The sequence below is a fragment of the Musa acuminata genome, chromosome BXJ2-9 (genome assembly GCF_036884655.1).
Source record: "Musa acuminata AAA Group cultivar baxijiao chromosome BXJ2-9, Cavendish_Baxijiao_AAA, whole genome shotgun sequence".
NCBI lineage: Eukaryota > Viridiplantae > Streptophyta > Magnoliopsida > Zingiberales > Musaceae > Musa > Musa acuminata.
In genome coordinates this window covers 45,209,147-45,231,320 of record NC_088346.1, presented here as the reverse complement: position 1 = coordinate 45,231,320, position 22,174 = coordinate 45,209,147, and the positions used below count along the sequence as shown (strand labels likewise).

General features: G+C 37.9%; 3 protein-coding genes across 4 annotated transcripts; all 3 read right to left on the bottom strand.

Annotated features, from left to right (window-relative positions):
- Positions 1–1,988: 1,988 nt before the first annotated feature.
- Positions 1,989–2,742, bottom strand: LOC135621869 (dolichol-phosphate mannose synthase subunit 2-like). 2 transcript variants are annotated; one of them, XM_065123476.1, is made up of 3 exons: positions 2,705–2,729; positions 2,461–2,621; positions 1,989–2,368 (listed from the first exon to the last, which is right to left on the bottom strand). In XM_065123476.1, exons 2-3 carry the CDS (start codon positions 2,548–2,550, stop codon positions 2,210–2,212), a joined length of 249 nt encoding a protein of 82 aa, XP_064979548.1. In that variant the 5' UTR covers positions 2,551–2,621; positions 2,705–2,729; the 3' UTR covers positions 1,989–2,209. The 2 variants fall into 2 exon arrangements, with proteins under 2 accessions (XP_064979548.1, XP_064979547.1); XM_065123475.1 differs by having other exon boundaries at positions 2,461–2,742.
- Positions 2,743–4,204: 1,462 nt separating this feature from the next.
- Positions 4,205–6,374, bottom strand: LOC135623602 (uncharacterized). Its single transcript, XM_065126752.1, has 2 exons — positions 5,935–6,374; positions 4,205–4,457 (listed from the first exon to the last, which is right to left on the bottom strand). Exons 1-2 carry the CDS (start codon positions 6,279–6,281, stop codon positions 4,409–4,411), a joined length of 396 nt encoding a protein of 131 aa, XP_064982824.1. The 5' UTR covers positions 6,282–6,374; the 3' UTR covers positions 4,205–4,408.
- A 6,161-nt stretch (positions 6,375–12,535) lies between these two features.
- On the bottom strand, positions 12,536–14,074 carry LOC103998875 (uncharacterized). Its single transcript, XM_009420483.3, has 2 exons — positions 13,512–14,074; positions 12,536–12,936 (listed from the first exon to the last, which is right to left on the bottom strand). The coding sequence occupies exons 1-2, from the start codon at positions 14,014–14,016 to the stop codon at positions 12,899–12,901; spliced, it is 543 nt and encodes a 180-aa protein (XP_009418758.2). The 5' UTR covers positions 14,017–14,074; the 3' UTR covers positions 12,536–12,898.
- Positions 14,075–22,174: the final 8,100 nt, after the last annotated feature.

The following is a 22,174-nucleotide window of genomic DNA, read 5'->3' as shown; positions in this document are numbered from 1 at the left end:
AAGCAGAATCCTTTCAGAATGGAATGCAGTAAAATTTTCACGCAACAGCATTGGAATAGCAACTAAAAAACAGATTATTTAACTACAGATGCAAATTGATTATTTTCATGCATTAAAATTGTAGTTATCGTATATATCAAGAATAACTGCATGTAAGAGAGCATCCAGAAACACTTGTATCTCTAAATTACAGGCCAAACAAAGTTCTTACTGTATCCTCCAGAATTCAAGCTTGATGATATTGGCAATCAATTTTTATTAAACTTTATGTTGGAAGAGTATTATCTAAAAGTAAAATGTTGCATGCTACTCAGGTCCTTGTATGTTTAATTTGCTGGTTTCTTTTAATGAGACAGCTCTCAACAATGTCTCAAAGGTTTGAAGTTAGAGGAAGAAATTAAACAAGTAAACTATTGTGATCATGGACCTGAACAACTTATTTCCATGTCTCTTTATTGATTTAGGACAAAAAATATTGTAGCACTAAATATATATGTACTAGATAAACTTTTTCGCCTCTAGAATTGTGTGTAAAATGGTTCAGATGGAAACATGATATAGAACAAGAAGTTGCAAACAACTACGATGCGTTCATGCTTTTATTATCTTTAAACAATTTAATTTGAAGGCCTGGTAAGCATATTACACTGGAGGAATAGATCACGGAATGCATGGTAAATAACAAATACATATTCCAAGTTAAAAATGTCAAGGTTCATCGTAATTCAAATTAATATATAATGTAAGATAATAAAAATTAACTAGCAAGAAACAGATAATATGGGGATGGGTTGAAGTAACATGTAAAATACATATTTTGCCAGTGACAACAACATATTGGAGTTTACTATAACCAATATCAATAATTTTGCCAACTACATGGTGATTATCCTGACATCTTTTCTGTTACCTTGCTATTAAGTCCCACTTCTATTTCTGCTTCAAGTACCTTTACCTTTTTTAGCATATTTTAATAATGCCACAAATGGATTGGCTCAAGTACTTCCATCCCTTTGCAAACTTCTTAAGTATGTGATAAGATAAAAATGGTCGCTGCTGCCTAACTCATGGTTCACGAGCTTGACATCTGAACCATCTCCTCATTACCTTGTCCAAGTGACTGCATTACAGTATAATTAATTATTGTCGTATATGTTAGGAATAAAGTGCTAGTAATATGTCACAGGACAATTATATCATGTACGATTACTTCCATGAATTATCTATAGAGAAAATGTCTGGTGTCAAACAATAAGTCCATCCATATTGAAAACCCACTTTTTTGTTTTAAGTAGTTATAAAGCTAGTCTACCTTAGTATGCATGACAGAAACACTTAATTTTATATGTTTCTCAATGCCAGTTTTTTAACTATTGGATGCACAAAACTTTACTTTAATCATTCTCATTCTTATTTCATAATGTCTATCTCAAAGTGAATGAAACAAATGACAACTTATGCAGAACAATTTGAAATCATAGGTAAAGAACAACCATCACATAATTATGACCAGCAACAAATATCAAATTTAAACAGCCCAAATCAAAAGTTCCAAATTTCTGCAAATTTTTTTGTGCAGAACTAATGGCCTTTTAAGGCCCTATCCAGATTATTGTGAGAGGTGTCACAGTATACACAGTCTAAGCTTAGTCAAATAAGTTTTGAGAATCATTTTCTCCTAATATGATATATATCAGAGACTCACCATGAATAGATCTTGCAATTCTAAGCACATGGACTGAGCTGATGCTATTAAAAGGATAGATTTAGAATCATAAATTTTGAACCATCAAATGATATTCCATAAAAATATATATATTTTTTGGCACTGCCAAACCATGAATCAAGTATATCGCATGGATAGTTAAAATGTACCAGGCCCTCTATTGTAGGGACACGATTCATTTTGCATCCTCTTGTTGCACTTCAGACCAAACAACAGAGAAGTACTTAGCAAACAATTGATCAATTCATCAGTTGCCCAAGAAGAAACAACACAAATGTATATATTATAATCATTTGCAGTTAGAGATCAAAAGATAACATAAAGGTGTCTAACTGAAACAAACACAAATAAAAGATAGAAAAAGATGGTGAAAAGGATGAGAAAAATGACCACCAAAGAAAGGACATCCCCCACTAATCAATCTTCCGGCTTCAAGTCAGAATTTTGTTCGTGATATCACGGATCCGAAACGATGTTCTGCTATCAAGCGGATTTCTTCTTCTTGTTAGACTTGATCGTCACAAACCCAACAAACACACACAAGAAACTGAGGAGCGCAACACCAGCAAACACGGGTATCAAGATGGCATACTCCTGGGGAAGGAAATACCCATGCACAAAGTGATCCTTCTCCACAAATGGCTGCACAATAGTCTCAATCAAAAGATCCACAAGTTAAACGAATCAAGGGTTCCCACATGAGAACCAAAACAGAGGGGAGTGAATTGACCAACCAGAATGATGACCCAGAAAGTGTAATAGCTGAAGATAGAGAGGCTGACGCCCGACAGCAAGAATCCGACCGCCTTGTCCGCCAATTCCATCGTTGCTTCCGTCAATTCCCCGCTTCGACCCCCAACCTTCGATGCGAAAAGGTCGGATTTTGGATCGAAAACTGCGTGATCTCGAGAAACTCCAACAGCGTAAGTCCGAACAAGATCGAAACAGAACAACAAGAATCGCTGGGAGAGGAGATACCCTCGAGTGCCCGAAGATATCGGCGGAGGCGTCCGGAGTTAAGAGGTACAAGAGGGGTAGATTTGGGGTATAGCAAGTTGGGGTCGTACGTGGGCCGTATTAAGCCCATTTAGAGTGGTCTTCTGTAGATTTGGGGTATAGCAAGTTGGGGTCGTATGTGGGCCGTATTAAGCCCATTTAGAGTGGTCTTCTATAGATTTGGGTTTAGCAAGTTGGGCTCGTATGTGGGCCGTATTAAGCCCATTTAGAGTGGTCTTCTATTTAATTATTTCATCATGAGAATAATTAAATAGAAAAGAAAATTTTTCTCATAGTATCCAAAATCATAATTATTAGAACTGAATTAGAAAATGATACTTTCGGATAATTACCTCATTGGTCGAGCCGATGGATCAACTAGTCTTTTAAATATATAAGTTTTCAAAAAAAATTTCAAAATATTAAAAATAAATAATTTTAAAATAAAAAATATTTATATTGAATGTGAGATTACTATTTGTAATTTTTTACTATTTTATAATCCTATTTTTAATTATTTTTAAATCATCCTTTTACAAATAAACGGTAACGTCATTTTCCTCCTCATCCTCCTCTCCTTTTTCCTCGACATAAAGGAGAGCAACGAGCGAGATCGAACAATATCAAGCGACATCGACAAGGATGAAATAAGAAATTATGAAAAAAAAGAGATAAAATCGATAATACTAAGATGATAAATAATAAAATAATACTTTATTATTTTTAAAAGGATTGTCAAAGAATGGATTGTGAATAGTAAGCTTGAATTGAATAAGGTAAAAAGGCCCACCACACCTTTTAACATTATAAACATAAAATCTTCATTTATATTAAATAACATATCATAATACTTCAAAGCAATAATATATTGAAGTAGAATCAGGTGTTGATGTTGCCACAAGAGTCCTCCACCCATAGTTCTCTTGTCATTTACATTATCTGAAAGTTAGAGCATCCTTTCCTCTGTATGCTGACATGATTCTTCTCTCAAACTCTGAAAGATTAGCATTTCCTTTTTTTTCATTTCTTAAGATCCTGAAGTTTTCTTGTTGCTGTATCATTCAAAAAATATGAGCAGATAGGCACAGGCATCATTCAAGAGTCAGGTCAAGTGAGAGAAAGAAACTCATTTCAATTCAGAAGCTTGAAATCCAGAAGGATGATGTAAAACTACTAAAGATTTTGCTAAGACAAACTATGTTCGAAATATATTTGTAATTATTGATCAATTTCAAGAAAATAAAGCATTATACATTGTATAAAAGCCAATCAAGCATTATACATTGAATATAACATTCATTCATGCATGCATACATACATACATACATAGCTGGATTCATATGGAAAAGACCACATAGCTTGGTCTTGTTCCTTTGGATCTGCATTTGGATCCAAAGCTTGCTTGCTTTGTGATTACAATCTTTGCTTTGGTTGCATTTGGATCTTGTTTTCTTGATCCTTCTTTCTTTTGAATCCTCAAGGTAGGATAAGACTACTCCATTCAATTAAATGACAGGAAAAAGTGTCTTGATGCCTATTTTGATTCAAGATAACAAGAGAGAACAACAAAAAACAGCTAGCAAATTATCAACATCATCAATCATTCAATCAATCAGCAGTAGCAACTTCATGGTCAACATTTTGATTCTGAAGATAATCTTCAAGTGTGCTGATTAGAACCAAGCTTCAGAAGAAGAAGGCTGCTGGAGCAAATGTGGGCACAACTCCATAGTGCCTGAAAGAATCAAACCAACAGACCCAAATTAACTTCTTATCCAGAGAGAATGACCAAACACAGCATTTACATACAAAGAGATAGCATATTGACATTTCAGAGAGAGTTTGGATGACCATGTCAATTCTAACACATGAATGGTTCCTTGTGTAAACATTTATTTGTACATCCCATGGTAATGATTCCAACATCATAGAAATCATAAGAGGTTCCGACTTTTAGCATCCATTTATTATTCCTCTTTTTTTTTTCCCTCTTCTTCAGCTCTTCTCCTTTGATTGGATTTCAACATCATAGGAATCATAAGAGATTCTGAATTTTAGCATCCATTTATTATTCCTCTTTTGTTTTTCTCTTCTTCAGCTCTTCTCCTTTGATTGGATTTCAACATCATAGAAATCATAAGAGGTTCCGACTTTTAGAATCCATTGATTATTCCTCTTTTTTTTTTTCTCTTCTTCAGCTCTTCTCCTTTGATTGTATTAAGTCAAATGGTTTTGACAGAATAAACATGGAAGAAGCAATATTGAAGGATAAAAACAGAAGGCCCAGAAGGGACTTTATTTGTAGATGAGTTCAAAATGATTCATAAACAAATCATTAATACTTAGCCGAAGATCATTCAATCAAGCAAAAATCTTAAATATCACTAAGGTATTTTAACAATAAAATTATAATAGATTTTAGTAAGTTCATGCATTATTATTATTACTATTATTATTTAGTTTCTGTTGACATGTTTTTGCTCAACCCCTGCACATACTGCAGTCTATATTTGATCAGTCGAATTCACCTCAAAATTTTGTTTGATCAATCCAACACAGCTTGCGTTGCAGCATCTACCGATCATGCATGGATGTCAATCATCTCTCTTGAATCATTTGACTTAAGCTATCATCTCCTTATATTCTCTTCACTTCTCCTCTCACAAGAAAACTGGTTTAGGCTTAATGTATGCACAATACTTTCATGTAAAATCAAGTCAAATGACTAACTACTGAGGAAGATCGACTAATTGCGGAGTCTTTTGGGAAGACAATTTTGATAGGTATGTGTTTTCTTTTCTCTCTGAGCAGTTTGAAATTTGAATGAATTTATTTTTCTTTTTGAAAAAATCAAGTCGAATGAAGAACAAATATCACATGAATATTTTTTTATTAAATACTGAGAAAGAAAAACAAGATTTGAACTCCTATACCATCTAAAAATCTAAATTTTATGATCATAAATCCTATAAAGCTTACGTTATTAAGATGGGATCTAATATATGATTTTAATTATCTCAATGCAAAATAATTAGCTAAAATTTCTTTTTTTATTCTTCGTGTTCAGCAATTAAAACTTTATATTCTAAAAATTAATCCTTAGCATAACAATAATAATAATAATAATAATAATAATAATACTTGAAATAAATCTTTGGTAATAGATTGGTAATAGCAGTGAGGAACAGATGAGCTAAATGTGTACTACTTACCGGTAGTCGTCCTTGGCGACGCGAGACGCTACCCTTGTGGTCGGCTTCGGCTTTGGCTTTGGCTTCGCCTTCGGCTTCCCCGACCCTCTGCCCTTCGACACCACAGCCGCAGCCAGCGCCGGCGGCGGCGCTGCCACAGGTATCCCGTCCTCCGAGATCGCCACCAACGAGGGCTGCCACTGAGAATCCTCCCTGCGCGACGCCCTCCGACGCCGCTTCTCCGGAGACGCGCACACCGCCGCCTCTGCCGGCCGCGTCTCCTCCATTTCCACCGTCGGCTTCGACTTCGGCGTCGCCTTCTCCAGCCAACCGGATCGCCAGCCGCAAGGGAACTCCAGCAACCTCATCCCTCTCCTCCTCTCGCGTCCCAGCAATCACGAGCTTGCCACCGCAGGCATCGCTGACGTTGGAAGAGAAGACTGTGTGCGCCAACGAAAGTCCCGGCGAGTTGGATCTATACAGCCTCGGTCTCGTTGACTTGATCTTTGACCATAATACCCTCCGTTCTGGCGAGACCTCCAGGGGTGTTTCAGTAAATCTAGTGGGCTCAACTTGATCTCGTATGGCGTGGATAATAGCCGTATGTGATTCCAGGAAATCGTCAACCGTCGGATCCTGATCGTAGGGCCTCCGATCTATATATCAGTCACTGATACCGATAGGCCTTTGTGGAGGCGATCAAGTGGCAATTAGGCGTCTCTTTCGAACGCTTTGGAATCAACCACTGTTAATGCCAATCCGTGAAGGAGACTTTGTAGAAGGAAAGCTTATGCACGCTTTCTCTCTCTTTTTGACTGATCCGAAAACTATTTATTGTAATATTATCCTTCGATCTGTTAGGTTCTCCTCCATTCGTCATTCATTCGATGCATCCAATTGGCTACACTTTCCATCCAAGCAATTGGTTTGATGGTACTGAAAGGAGTAGGCTGCCATGTCCATCTAAAAGATTGATGTTTGTTTCAGCTACAGTGCTCAATCTACCTGCATCAGCCTGTTTCGATTCATTGCAGAGATGCTATTTTTACATTCTGATCTCCTTTTTCTTCCCATGGAACTCAACTGAGAGTGGAGACGAAAGAGCTGAAGGTCTCTTTCAAGGAACTTTTAGGTTGCTCATGGGGTGATGCCAAACTCATCGAGTCTATCTGAACTAAAAAGAAGGGACTGCTTTATGTAGCAGGCTATGTTTGGCTGCCCAAAAGCCAGCCATCACTGCTTGCTTTTGTGCACTAGTTGAGGAGTCGTCATGAAGCAGGTGGGAAGATGAACCACTTGATACAACTTGTGCCATTGTCTTGCCATTTTAATGTCAGATGTCTCAACTGGATTGACAAAGATACATTTCCTACCAATATGTCACTTGGGACAGATCTGTTGTGAGCTTTAAATGAAAATTGACCTGATCCAATATTTCTCATGAACTCCCTCACACATCTTTCTCACTCTGCTGGCTATCTGAATAAGAACATATTGGGCCATACAGTGTTTCCTCATCACTTCATATTGCCATGTTATGTAGCTCAGAGAGTGACAGCTATGAAAGCAATGATTAGAGAAGCAAGTTTCTCATTCTCCTGCTCTTAGGCATTATAGATTCCGAGACAACATCAGAGTTACTGATCTAATGGACAAGGAACAACTTCTTCCGACCAATCTGATCTAAAGAATGCTGTGTTTCGGATTCAAGATGTGTCAAGGACAGACACCTCAATCTAAATCTAGGAGTAATCCTTTGTGTTCCAACTATTGGGTGGCTATGGCAACAGAAAAATGATGCATTGGAAGTACATAATTGAATTGTTGCACACAGAGGGTGGGTGTCAAAGAGAGGCTGTGAGACCAAATCTCTGCATCTCTCTAGCAAAATTCACTTTGAGATGCTCTTTTGTCGCGCCTATCGAATTCAGAGATTGTGTTGCTCACGTAACAAGAACTGAGATGAGAGTTCTTGTCATTTTGTAGAGAATATGTGTGAAGTATTGATCTTTCTCAGGAATAGTCTCCTCATTAGGTAAACATATACATCACAACCAGAGATCAGATTTGGATACTTCTCAGAACTTGAGAGGCCATGAAGCAATCTCAGAGAGTTGCTATGTTCATACGCATCTTCCAAAACTGGAAGATAAACCAATTTGTGACTGTGACTTGTATCATAACTATTCAAAGCCTAACTCAAATATCACATATGATCACCATGAACAGCAAGCCCACATCTGTCTTGAAATGTCTAGTTGCCAAAGATGTCATTCAACTGTTGTGGCCAATCATCCTTACTGCAAGCATGAATTAATTGAGAAGTAGTCTGTAGTTCCCAGCAGATAGGTGATCTTTTTCCTTGCCACAGACACCAAATAAAGATGAACAATGCTAAATTATTTCTCCTATGTTTCTTGCATGGTTACTGCAAATCCAGGGCAAAAAATACACCAATATTAATGCCATAAAGTATTCATATCAAGGAACTGTAACATGCTTAGATGGAATTGGCTCTGATGTTATCCATATTATGCACTTAATATCAGCAATGAAGCATCAGAATTTGCTATTGTGCAAATTCTACTCTGCACAACAACATAACTTTCACTTGTACAATCTACTGTGCAGAATAACTTATGACAGATCTAATATGAAATGATAACTACATCACAAAACTAGTGAGCACTTCAAAATCAAACCATCATTGATCTAGTCTGATTAAATATAGGTCTGCATGAGATCCAAGAAAAGCACAGGAAACAAGAAGATTCCAAAGGCTGCACATTTGCCTGAAACAAAAAACCTGAGATCAAAGGTACTCACAACAATTAAATAAGAGGTAGAGCCATTGTGAGAATGATCCATAATGAGCAGCACCAGATTAAAGTATGAAGAAGAAGAGTAAATATTGTAAGAGTGGTTGAAGATACCTTCTCATGTAACCAAATAAAGAACAGACTTCCTTTGCTATTCACTGAATGGAAGATTCCTAGAAAAGAGAAAGCATGCAAGGGGACCAAACTTAGATAATTTAGGTGCACGAGGAGGTTGCTGTTGTCAAAATGCTAGGAAACATGATGCCATGGACGTCGAAACTTCGACTTGATAAGATACTGACAATGCCAACGATGGCAAGAATATTTTGGATCTGTGAACTGGAAATGATTTTTGTGCTTGTGATGCCGAGACATGGAATCTTCCATCAAAATGAAATCATGTTCTCCTTGTCTGAATGACATGGATGAGGGAAGATATTGTTTCTCCAGCCTGATTTCTTTGATTGCCACTGAGAAGTACAGAAGTGATACTGAAGCAGATACAAGTCTGATTGGATCTTCTATGTTCATTGGCAATGTTTCGAGAATTGAGCTATAAGACCTCAAGTAAGCAAGGATGCAAGAGAGTCTTGTCATCTAAAGCAGTGACCTTCTGTCATTTGATGGACCACAAACACATTTATCTCCTAATCTCAAGCAGATCTAGCTGTATCTGCTTGTCTCTCTCTAAACAAACAATTCAAGGGAACACAAAGCTTCCAAGAAGCAAAAAATACTAGGAGCAAGTACTGCCACACTGCCCACCACCTGTGGGAAAGTGCTGCCCTGTCTTCATCTTTGGTGGACAGAAACCTTAGAGAAATCAGCTAAAAGATGCATTACTCAGTAACTCAAACCTTATAAAAGGCCACAATCTTCTTTCTTCGTCCATGAGCTCCATTGTCCATCAAACCAGGAGTTCCAGATCTTGCAGGTAGTCCACTAAAGGTTCCCATCTTCTTCCTTTACGCTTCAAGCTTCTCTGTGAAGGTCTTTCCAACAGAAACTCCATCCATGGTTCGGTTGCTCCTCTTTATCTTGGTAGCTGCTGATGGCCTTGCAGCCATCGTTATGGCTAGACCTGTTCCAGTGGTAGAAGCAGACAAGCTCGTATTGGCAAGCTCACCAACCTCTAGCTTTCCTTTAAGTGAAACCAAGATGGGAATTGCAAGTGCACCCGCAAATCGAAGGCATCACAGAAACCACCGGATCGATAAGTCCATTGCCATAGGAGAAGTGATGCTCGGCGGGCTCGCTGCCACCATAATCATCGCTGTGATTTGCTACATTCGTGTCACCAGGAAAAGAGTTGAGGGCAGCAAATCCTGAACTCGGTCACTTGTTTTTTCTGTTCCTCCTGTATATTGCAATCGTTTGAGAGAGATGGATCGCATTCACATCTACCACAAATATGTTATAGTCTTTGTAAGCTTCTTCTGCAAATATGACTTTGAACAATGCTGAAATAAAGGAAAGATCTGTGGAGCTACGAATTACGTGCTAAAGAATCAGCTTAATGGAACTAATTCTATGTACATAAACTTAATGTTTGCTCGGTGCTCATCAAAATCTGAAGATGGCCTGACATGCCTTGGGAGTTTTATGCTATCGGTCGAGACTTGGAAGTGATCATCTGCAAGGAAATCAGTGAAGAAGATAAGACTGCTTAGGCTGGAGGAAGATGAAGTAACAAAGTATGAAGCGGAGGCCCAAAAATATTTGAAGTTGATGTATACAGAGACAAATTTTTGGTAGAACATTGGTTTTTCATGATTTTAGTTTTTTCTTGCTTTTCTCCTCTGCTTTTTTTATCTGATACCTTCCACTCTATTATCATAATTCAATTTCAGATCTTTCATTTCATTGCTATTTGACCAAATACAAGAAGGCTAATAATTTATATCCAAAAGATTTTGGTGACCAGCCTTGCAATTCCATTACAAATGTCTTTGAGAAAGAAAGAACAGTACCATGCAAATGCAGATTGCAGCTGGAACAGGAGTTATGTTATCTCATGTCTTCAATGCATATCATCATAAACCAGAATGGAATTCGATTCCTACTATAGAACTCATACTTGGAAAGAAGCTGAGTTTGTGCCCACAGGAGAAAATGTGAACTTGCAGCAGATATTGGGATGCTAGCTAAACCACATAGAACTTCTAAATACTGTTTGCACTAGCTGATATGAATGAGTGGAGTCTTGAAATGAACATAACATTGAAGTGATTAGCGGAGTGCATAGTTTGGATGCTAATAAAAGATTTATGATCATGAATCAAATATGTCATCCACTGATATTTACATGTCAATAAGATGCCAGAAGAATGATGTTGCTATCCAAAGACAACCAAACAACCTTAATAGTGATCACTATTTAGCCTTCCACAAATGGTTTTTCAGCTACAGGAACAGATATTTGATGAAAATGAACGTTTGACATTCCACCAAACATCACTTGGCATGTCTAAATCTTGTGAACTCTGAGAACAGAACGTATATAATGTTAGCATCCAAACAATAAACTGTGTCCTTTCCTTTCTTCTGCATCTGTGAGTCTACATAGACCACATAAACCAGCAGATATGCTGACCAGTGCACACCATTCCTTTTATCTCCTTCAGTTTGCTGATTGCATAGCATAATTTGTCATTGTTTTTGTTGGTGAAATCATGGTTAAAGAATTCATTACCTCAATGAAATTTCATGTTGGAGAGGATGATGTTGAACTGCAGACATACTGAAACCACTTTGAACAACAAGTAATGGTTTCTATGGTTAATCTTTCCTTGCCTTGGAAGATCTGCGCAAGTAGGTCATGGGTTTCTTTTTGCAGTGTCCATCTTCCTTTGGCAAAAGCTGAGTTAGCCCCCAGTGTGAAGTTGAATCCATTGTGTTCAAGTCCTGCAGCTTGATCAGAAAAAAGGTGAGAGTTGAGATTACATGCATCCACTGCTCCATCCACTGACCAAAGTATTATTGTACCAACTATTTGAAGTCAGCTAAATGGACTTCTTCCTCGATTACTTTTCTATTAGATTTATGTTAAGAAAGAACAATTATGATGGTGATTTAGCCATGCTAATAATTGATGATCACCTGTAAGTTTGATGGTTGGACCAGTCATGAAAGAATACCTGGTTTGTCCCATTGTTATCACAAATTTGAAGCTTTGAAGGATGTCTTAGGTGTGTCTGCTTGCTGCCAGCATACTGGTAGCAGTGCATAATTGCATTGCTTCTAGTGAAAAAGCCTGGAATCAGCCTGTCTTCATCCACTCCATTATTCTTAACCCAATATTAATCATATCACTTCAAACATCAATTCTATGACAAAAGAACTAATTTCAATCAACCTTGAGAATGAATGCTCTTGTCACTCTTTGAACAAATGTTATAATTCCTTTGCAATACTCAAGGTCAGAAGTATATATCTTATTTATCAAACTAATTTGCTTTCAAGCAGATCAGTTATGGATTTAGATGTGAATAACTGAAGAAAAGGTCTGCTTGACATGTTTAGTCAAACCATCTTATGCAGTTGACCAGTTGAAACTTTCTTTCAAAGAACAAGTAAAAAAAAAATCATTGCCATGATACTTCAAATTGGGATGACATACCAAATGTTACTCTTAACAAACACAGATTATAAATGACATTCTCAGAGCAGTTTTCCATGATTATCAATCACTTTAGCATTAAAAAATGCAGCCACCATAACATTAATAATATGCATGATTGAATGCAATAACTGTTGAATCACATGACATAACTTGGACCAGCTGCTGCCATTGGTTACATGAATGAACAACATGACAAAGTGCCATTATTATAAGATATGGACCATTTCCAAAGAATTGACAGCTGATGCCAGCCAAGAAGCATGTTCAAATCCTATTGTACATGGCCCTCACCACAGACTCTTGAGCTGGCAGCCTGGCACAACTTACAATTCACCTCAGAACTTCCTATTGCACATAGATAAGTATTTCACTGTTTGATGGGAGGTGTCTGATGAGAGAGATGGAGAGAGATAATGATATTGTATTAAGAACATAAAATTCCATTTTCCATTTACAACACACCAGAAGTTTCAGGAAGGGGGAGACAGGATTAGGAAAAAGGAGGAAAAATTTAGAATATATCTTCAATATGGTTCTCTGATAATTATCTCTGCTGCTGGTATCCTCTTCTGCCAAACAACCCTGCAAAACAAGCAAGAATGTGCAGCAGCCGATTAGTGATTGCTGTGGAGAATTGCTACGAAGGAACAGAACAATAAGTCATGCACATATGGAGAATGAGCTGCAGAGGAGAGTGAACATAACTTTGGGAAATGACTGCACCCCATACTCGAGCAAAAGCAAGCATAGAAATAACAAAACTACACCACCTATGAGATAATAAAGACCACAGACATACTAAGAAATCAGATATGCAGAACAGAGTGATAGATTCTAAGAGTTGGAAAGACAAAAGGTTTGCTTGCATACGCAACCAAGTCATTTTAAGAACTTACTACTGATTTATAACCAAGCAATCAGATCTGTTTAGATTTGAAGGTAAAAAACTTCGAAAAGAATTCAAAATCACAATTTTGCAGAGAGAAGGAAAAGTTGTCGATAAAGATTCGATTTTTATGAGCCAAGATCCGGATTTCCCAAACAAGAGTAAACGTAATCAGATCATTTCCATCCGAAACGAGGGCAGAAATCGGAACTTCCAAACGAGAAAAGCCGGACGGCCATGATCGATTGTTGTTTTGAGCTCCCTCACTCACCTAAACCGGCCAACGCTTCTTCTCCTTCCGGCAAGCAGTCGGGCGGGTCCTCGAAGGTCGAGAGGGCGAGTCGCTTGCGGGCGAGGCCGATGTCGAAGAGGATGACGCCCGACGCCGGGTCGGTGACTACGATCCCCTTGACGGGGAGCCACAGGAAGAGCTCCTCCTGCGACCAGCCGACCACTCCGCGGAGCGCCCCGTAGCTGAGGTTGCCGCGCACCTCGCGATCGAAGTAGGCGAGCCCGTCGTCGTAACGGGCGTAACAGGGGCGGTCGATCCGGACCTCGAGGAGGCCGGAGGAGGAGTCGTGGACGAAGGACTCCACGGACTTGGGGAGGAGCCCCGCAGGGAGGCCGTGGCCGCGGAGGAGTTCCTGGATGGAGGCGACGTCACCGCCGGATGAATCCGCTAAGGAGGAGGAAAAGAAAACGAAGAAGACGAGGGAGAGAAAGGATAAGCGGGCTATACAAGGCATGAGGGCGGCGACAGGTGACATCTTGGCCATTGGAGGTGGAGAGAGAGAGAGAGAGAAGTTGGGGTTCAAGAAGGGGTTTAGGTGGCTAAATAGTAAGAGAGAGAGAGAGGATGGCGGAGGAATGCGATCGAAGGCAAGAGGGAGGGAAGACGACAGACCGAGATGGGTTGGATGGGTACATTTTGTGGGCCCCGACACCTACGGACGCCAAACTGACATCTTGGTGGGACCTACCTGAAGATGGACGGATGGTTGGATGTAGGATTTTGGGTGCATGAATTGATGAGGCGGCATTGAGATGACATATTTTTTAATCAATTTATGCACATCAATAAATATGGATATGTTCTTATCCATAATCCAAATTAGTTATAATTTCTTCGATTATATCAAATTCAAAAATCATGTTATTTGTATATCTAAAACACTAATCTCATTATGATATCCGTAGCTCATTTATTTAAATTTTTCTAATAATCTTTATATTAAAAATTATTAGATGATAATATAATTGGTTGGGCTCATATCAATTAATAATCTTGTTAATACTGTAATATCTCATATTCCTTCTCGAATTCAGAATTTAGTTATTTCAGATTTTTAATATTTAAAGTTGAAATTTCAAAGAAAAAAAATTTACTGATTCATTCTCTGTTTTATATTAGTTAATTTTTTAAGGAAGGAAAGTGAAAATATTTCAACAAATTACTAATTTTGATGTCTTAACCAACAAATTATTAGCAAGAAAAATAAATTTTAGATGAACAGTGGTGTAGGCTGTTTCTAGAGAAACACATGACCAGCCTTCTAGCTTAAGGAATGCCACTGCCCACTGCCCATTGCCCTATCTATCTATCTATCAATCATATAAGTTAAAGAAGAAGAAAAAGGTCTTGAAATGGGTTACATACAGAGCCTGAGATTAGTCATATGAGTTTGTGTGATATGAATACCTTCAAAATTAGATCAATTCTAGTTAATTGTGCAGCATCATGGAGTGTAGGGAGTTCTGATTTGGATGGTTTGGCATTGGTGGGGAAAGTTTGGAAGGAGAATTCTGTCATGGCAAGACAGAGTGGCAGTGGTAGAAAGAGAGAGAGAGAGAGAGAGAGAGAGGAAACAAATGGAGGAAGCTTGGAAGTTTTTTATATTAGGCAGGAAGAGGAAGACAGCTGAGGATTCAGGTTTTAAAGACCATTACAGCTTTGACCTTCCATTGTCTCCCTCTGAAGAGAATCTGGAGGAGCTGTAAGGAGTACTATTATTCTCATACAGTGTGGATTCAGCAAAGCTATGATTTAATACACCAAGAATAGACTTTCATGTGCAGAGAATATAAAATCTTTCATAAACATCCTGTAAATGAACTGCTTTGATGCAGGGGGTGCATAGAAGAAGAGACCAGTAATTATGCTTGAATCAGATTGACTGGCAGAGCTATGCTCAAGTTGATATGTTGCTCTCTCTCTCTCTCTCTCTCTCTCTTTCTCTCTCTCTCTCTCTCTCTCTCTCTCTCCCCCCTTAACAGCACATGACACTCATGCACTATAATGGCCAAAAATAGTATGGAAGGCTTGAGCATGGAACATCTCTCATTTGTATGTTTCTATCAAATTTGTTTCATTTTTATGTTGATCTCCCAGGTTAATCTTCTTTAAGAAAAGGTTGATTCAATCTGTGCTTGTCATACACTTATAATAGATTTGTAATTAGTAGTATTGAGATGGAAAAATATGCTACTTTTGATCAGAAAGAACAATTCTGTATTACATATGACAACATTATCTAGCTGAATCAGAATAAAGAAAAAGAACCCAAATATTATGTTCATGAATTCACCACACAGAAATATGCCTCAGAAGTAATTTAAGTGCAGTCACCAAGAAAAGTTTAAAGAGAGAAGGATAATATTGGTTATCAAGAATAGATTTCATGAACTGTTTGTGCACTGTCCTTCAATGTCACAAAGAGTGCCCTTAGCTGATCTTCTTTTGCTAATGTTGGCTTATATGGGCATAAATCAAGAAACATCCAAATGGCAATGCTAATATGATGTTGTTTAATCCATGAACCTTCATCAGGGAATTATCTAATGGGAAGAAAGTTCATTTTGGACAAGGAGCCCTCAAGCAAGCCAACCAACACCATCTCATTTGTTTACTCTTTTGTTTCAGAGCTACAAGCAACAGAGGAGGGGATTCTTTTAGGTGCAGCCACATTAATCAAAAGCTTACTCAATGATACTGCCTTAGACATCAATCATTGAGTCCCCTTCATGGCTTAGCTTTAATTGATTTGTTTCTAGGGTGAGAAAGTGATGTTGTTCTTCTCCTTGTTCCCTCCTTTTAATGTGATCATCATGTATGTGCCTATCTCCTCTTGAGACAACAAATGAAAACATATCTTCAATGCTAGACTGGATAAAATAAGGATGCCCAAAGAACATATTAAAGTAAATACAACTTTGTGAGTTCATAGGTAGGTACCTAACAAGATGAATTCTCTATAGTAAATACAATATAAACTTGATGCATATTATTTCATATGAAAAACCCCTCCTCTATAATTCACTATCATATATCTTCAGACTAAAAGTGCAAGAAGGGATTGTGAAACAGGTCCAACACATCCACAAGCACTCACATGGAAGAGAAGGGATTGTAACTCAAGAAATGGTAGCTGGATTCTGATGTGAGCTTCCACCAAACATTACCTACTAGACAAAACCTTCAATGACAGGGAAGAAGCTCAACAGAGATTTCAATTCATTGCTTCAGTTGGAGACCAGCACATGCTCAGGTTAAGCATTTGGTCCTTGGAGGGGGGACTGGAACTGAGCAACCTAAAACATCAGATGAAACAAATGTAAAGGCAGGAAGGTAGATTTGACTGGTTTGGAAGGAAGGGTCAAGCTGTGCACTGATGGCATGGACAAGAAGTATAAATGGCATCAGAGTGGGGCTGCTGTAGGAGAGAAGGCATATGAATGATCTGCACAACAGAAGAGAAGCATAAAGGCAATCCCATGAGTGGGGGCAGGTTTGATGAAGAATCAGTGACATTGATGATACTGATGATGATAAGACATTATTCCCCCTGCTGAGGATCTCTAAGGCAAAACCCTTCAGTCCATAAATAAGCATTTGTCTTCCATCCTGCTAGAAGAAAAATCAAGTTCAGACACAGGAGTTCATCAGCATCACCTGCATGACTCTCAAGATTTAAATCCTCATCAAGATTACCTGCCAATCTTTTAAAGGGGGTGATCTGATCCATAATTTCAGTGACAGATGCAACTGGAATTATTCTTTGGTATCTGAATGTATGTTATGTGACACATGATTTTGTGGAATTAAGCTTTCTTCTCAAAACTAAAAATGAAATTTCTCCATCATAATTGGTTGAACAAATCAAGTGTTGTTTCACACATATATATACACCTTAGAATAAACTGAAAGAAATTTTAAATAATAATAATAAATCCAAAAAAATGCAAAACACAAAAAGAATTAACCTAAGCATTAATTGTACTTTAACTATATATTAATGCATATATTATTATTAACTTGGATCAACCATCTTAGTCCAATGATTCAAACCTAATAAGTTAACGAGTCAATTATCCTATCGGATTAGATGAAATTCCTTGTCTCAATGAAATCAAACTCAAATTATTTGACTGATGATTTCAGATTAATGAATGCCAGCAACAGATTTCCAGAATAAAAAGCTATCAGCAGTTCTTTCACATTCCTCTGAGCTTATGAAAATGCATGAGGCATTTTCTGGGTGTGCGCTAATTTTCGTGCTCATGTTTGAATGCAAGTTAGTGATGTCTAAATATTGCCTTCTCTTCTGTATTGATCAACCAACACTGCTATCATCTGACTCTAATGCCTGCACAACACAAAAAGCCCATGGTCCTCATTAGGTGGATCTCATTTCCATGATGCCTTGGATATTCTCTCTCTCTCTCTCTCTCTCTCTCTCTCTCTCTCTCTCACACACACACACACAGACACACAGCCATCTTCAATCTCTCTCAGACTATATCATTCAAGGTGTCAACCTTTGTCAGTTGTGCAGATTCTTTTGTGAGTCACAGAACTAAAAACATAATTGGCAAGTATGTTTCATACCTCTGTTTCTGAGCTAATTGACATCCAAATCTTTTTAGGCCCACCCCAGATCACACCTCTCAATTGCTGGTTTGCAGCATGTGCCAAAAAGATGACCTTGGTGATGCCAACTGTGGCTCAAGTCTCCCTTGACTTTGACATGCTATTGACTCCTTGTGTCTAACTTGTCCCAAGCAAAGGGTTAGGTGGAAATCATATCAGAGAACGCATGAAGCATGTATTCCTGATGAATTAATCTTCTTAAAGCATCCCCCAGGCACCTAAAGTCAACGTTCTGAAGATGACATTGAAGAAGATGACTGCTTGGCAACCTTGGTTTACGATCTTTGTATATGGAAATTGTCTGCCACACACTGAATTGACTGTTTGGAGAGTTTTGGGCTGGAAGAGTTGTATAAGCCATGAGGAAAAGTTTATCCTAATTTGGCAACCTAAAAAACAGCAGCTTGCTTCATTTCAATCATCATGGACTAATCTAAAAGATTATAGAACAAAGGCAATTCTCTAGATAAGAGAGCAGTCTTGGCTTTCATGAATTGATGAGATGATCGAACTGATACTGGCTCATAGGTGTGCTTTACTCTCTTAAAGTGATGATAATGATGTTTTCATGCTAAAAACCAAGCTACTAAAGATCAAATTAATGAAGAGAGGATTGGAAGTCTGCATCAAATATTTTTGTTTGGTAGTTGGTGGATTGCATATTTAGTCCAGTGATATGTGACCCCAAGTTGTCTCAGCTATCTCATTCCAAGGACTAAATATTGCTGAAGCATGCAAATTGCATCTTCTATCTTGTGAACAATCGTAATCATGAGGCCAGATTAAGAAGAAGATTGCTTTTAAGCTAGAGAGAGAGAGAGAGAGAGAGAGCAAAGGATTCTCTTAAAGTTTCTTTCTTACTCTAGTGGAACTTCTGTTCCTCCTTTGGTTAGCTCAAAGTGGCATTCTTCTGACTTTATCAAAGTTGCAGTTATTATTTGTTTATACTCAAGGCTACAATCCTAAATAAAATAAACTATGAGGCCAATCATAAACCCACAAGTAGCTTAAATCCTTTAATTTGTGTCCCTCAGAAGAAAAAGCTGTACCTTATCTTCTTTGGGATTTTTAATGTAGGGGCAATTTATCCTTGAACTCTTCTGTTTGGATGGATTTCATCATGAACATTCTCAAACACCTTGCAACTGTAATTCTAATGGTTCCTTTTCTAAACTTTGTGCAACTCCAAATGGTAGGATCAGCTAGAATTCCTGGGTGTCTTCTAACCAAAACAATCCTAAAATAATAACAAAAAGTTAGGACTTTAAGCTCTGGTTCTGTACCTACCCATCATGAGGCATCCAATTTTTGCTTATCTATCTGCAAAGGTTCTATGATTGTCATTTTACATTGAAGAACTTATATGGCACTCCAAAGATGCATTTTGCTTAAGAAAAGAAAAATGAAAGGTTCTGAGAATTAATTATGACCAAGGAAAAATGAGTTATGAGGATTAGATCCAATGCATCCTGCAGTCTCTCTTCTCACCATCATGAGAAGAAAAAATAAAATAAAATCCCTCAAATCATTCTTCAGTGCTTCTAAATTTTCTCCTTCAAATCATTCCTCACTTCTACCTAGTCTGAAATTGAACTATGGACACTCTATCTTCTGTGTTGGCTCAGAACAGCAGACTCGATGCTTAGATTGCAGTTTCAATCTTTTGGCCTCTAGTCTAACAATATACTGCATTAGGAATACAACAAACATCAACTTACAAGCTTCCCTTTACATGCAACCAAGTCAACCTACTGAGATATGGATCTTTCAATCCTTTCTTTTTTTTCCCCCTCGAACTCTCTAGCATTATTAGCTTCTCAAGAGAACATCTCAGTAAAGAGAGAGATAAGGCTATGATGTGTGTACATGGCAATTAAGGGAAGAATCATATGGACAAAGTAGCATCCTCTTATCATAAATATGACTGTATATGGTTCATCTGTAAGAAGAAGCTGAAAGATCAGTGTGTGTTCTTTAACTAAATTAACTTTATCTATGTAAAAGAATATTTGATGCCTAGCTAGACAGAGGACGAGAAGAGTGCACCATCTTATATCTCATGTCCACATTTAGGGCCCCACTTATGACCTTAGAGGTACACCAGGAATCAAAGAAGTCAATGGAACACCACTTGCCAAGTTGCACTATAAATTTATTCCAATGATTAAAGCATTTATCATTCCTGAGAGCAGAAACTAAAGCTCCTTTTTAGCTGGACTCAGGAACAATATTTCAACTCCAAGGATTTGGAAGCAGTAGGTCAATCTTTGGAAGAGTAGATTTGGAAGGAAGCATTGTCCATAGGATGAACCTAGAACCAGTGCTTTCAGGAGTGATGATAAAAATTGAAGTGAAAACCACATGTGGATAGAGAATGAGAGTCTTATGTGAATCAAACTCCTTTTGGAGGACTCTAACAAAAAGACTTCTGATAAGAAGAATGCTACCATCTTTCCTGCTCTTCTTGTCCACTTTCCACACATGCCATGGAAGAAACCTTTAAATTGTTTGGAATTTGTGGTCTCTATCATTGTGGGTTTAATAATCTAAAGTGATCTCTATCTTAAAAAATTAGTGTGGCATCATAGGCCAGTTTTCTCTTAATAGAGTCCACTAAGAATAATGTATGTTTTCTGCCTTCAAGTCCTTGTGGTTGTGGAGCCATAATGCCACTCCTACCTACTGCTCTCAGAATCAAACTGCCAAATCACAATTCCTCACTGTTTAGATGAGTACATATTTAATGTTGAAACAATTAGATGGATCTTTTCTGATATATGTAGTTGCTCTGATAATGATACATACTGAAAATAAAAAGGGTGCATATTTCAACATCAAAACTATAATTCTACCTGTATAAGAGAACTTATCTAATGTTAATTTTGTGTTTATTGTGTTTGTTCATCTCTCCACTCTAGCACTCAATATAACTCAAGACTATGAAGTTGTTATCATTCAGGTCATCATCCACAGTGACATGACTAATCTTTGGCCACTCCTGGAATGACTCTAACAGGGGATGATGCAACTTCATGAGGTGAACAGGTTGGGTTTTGTCCTATGGTTGATGTTGGTACAAGATTACACCAAATGTGACCATGATGGCATTTGACTTAGTGGAGTTGACAGGTCTCATTTGACAAATCTTATGGACCAAAAGAGTTGCAGCATAGAAAATTTTTCCCCACAGTTGAAGCCGCCACTGTTTTCACATGAAAGTCCACATCTTTCTCACCCTGTACTGCTTCCCATTACAAGCAGCCACACATCATAAATAGTTTCAGTAGAACCAAGTCTCTATGGAGGAATGGCATGTGTAGTAGTCAAAGACATATCTTCTAATCAAGCAATCATTCAAGTGATGCTGCATCCTCTCATTCACTCCCTTCTTGAGTACATGTAAACCAGTCCTCATGTTTCATGTTGGATGATTAGATACCAAACTTCCTATTTGTGTGAGGGGGAACACCTATCACTTTGCTGTGGTTTGAAGTGGGTGATGACACACCATAGCCTGCCTTTGTTCTAACACATGAGTTTTGTGAAAGGAGGTGTTGCTGCAATTGCCTTCTAACATAATATGAGTGCAAGAGAATGAGGAGAATATGGAGAGGTGAAAGAGGACAAAGGGCAAATCCAAAGAGGTGGATGGCTATGACCTAACTGCTTTTGAGGAAGACCAGAAATGACCAAGATGTGGCTGAAGTCAATGCTTTACTAATTGGGTTGTTGGCACCCCAAAAGTCAATAATTGACTTATTTATTATAATTATGGCATGTTGGCACCAAAATTTTCTTTTTGTCAATCATAAAATTAAAGTAGTGCCTTTTGAATATACAAATTAGCCTTTTGATCACTTCTTTCAGTCCTTGCAGAAAAAGGCTGTTTACTGAATTTGATGTTTAGCTCTGTGCCATATTTAATTATATACAAAAAAAGAAGTATGTAATTTAGAAGATTACATTACATATGACATGACTCTAATACTGACTTATTTCTTCTTAGC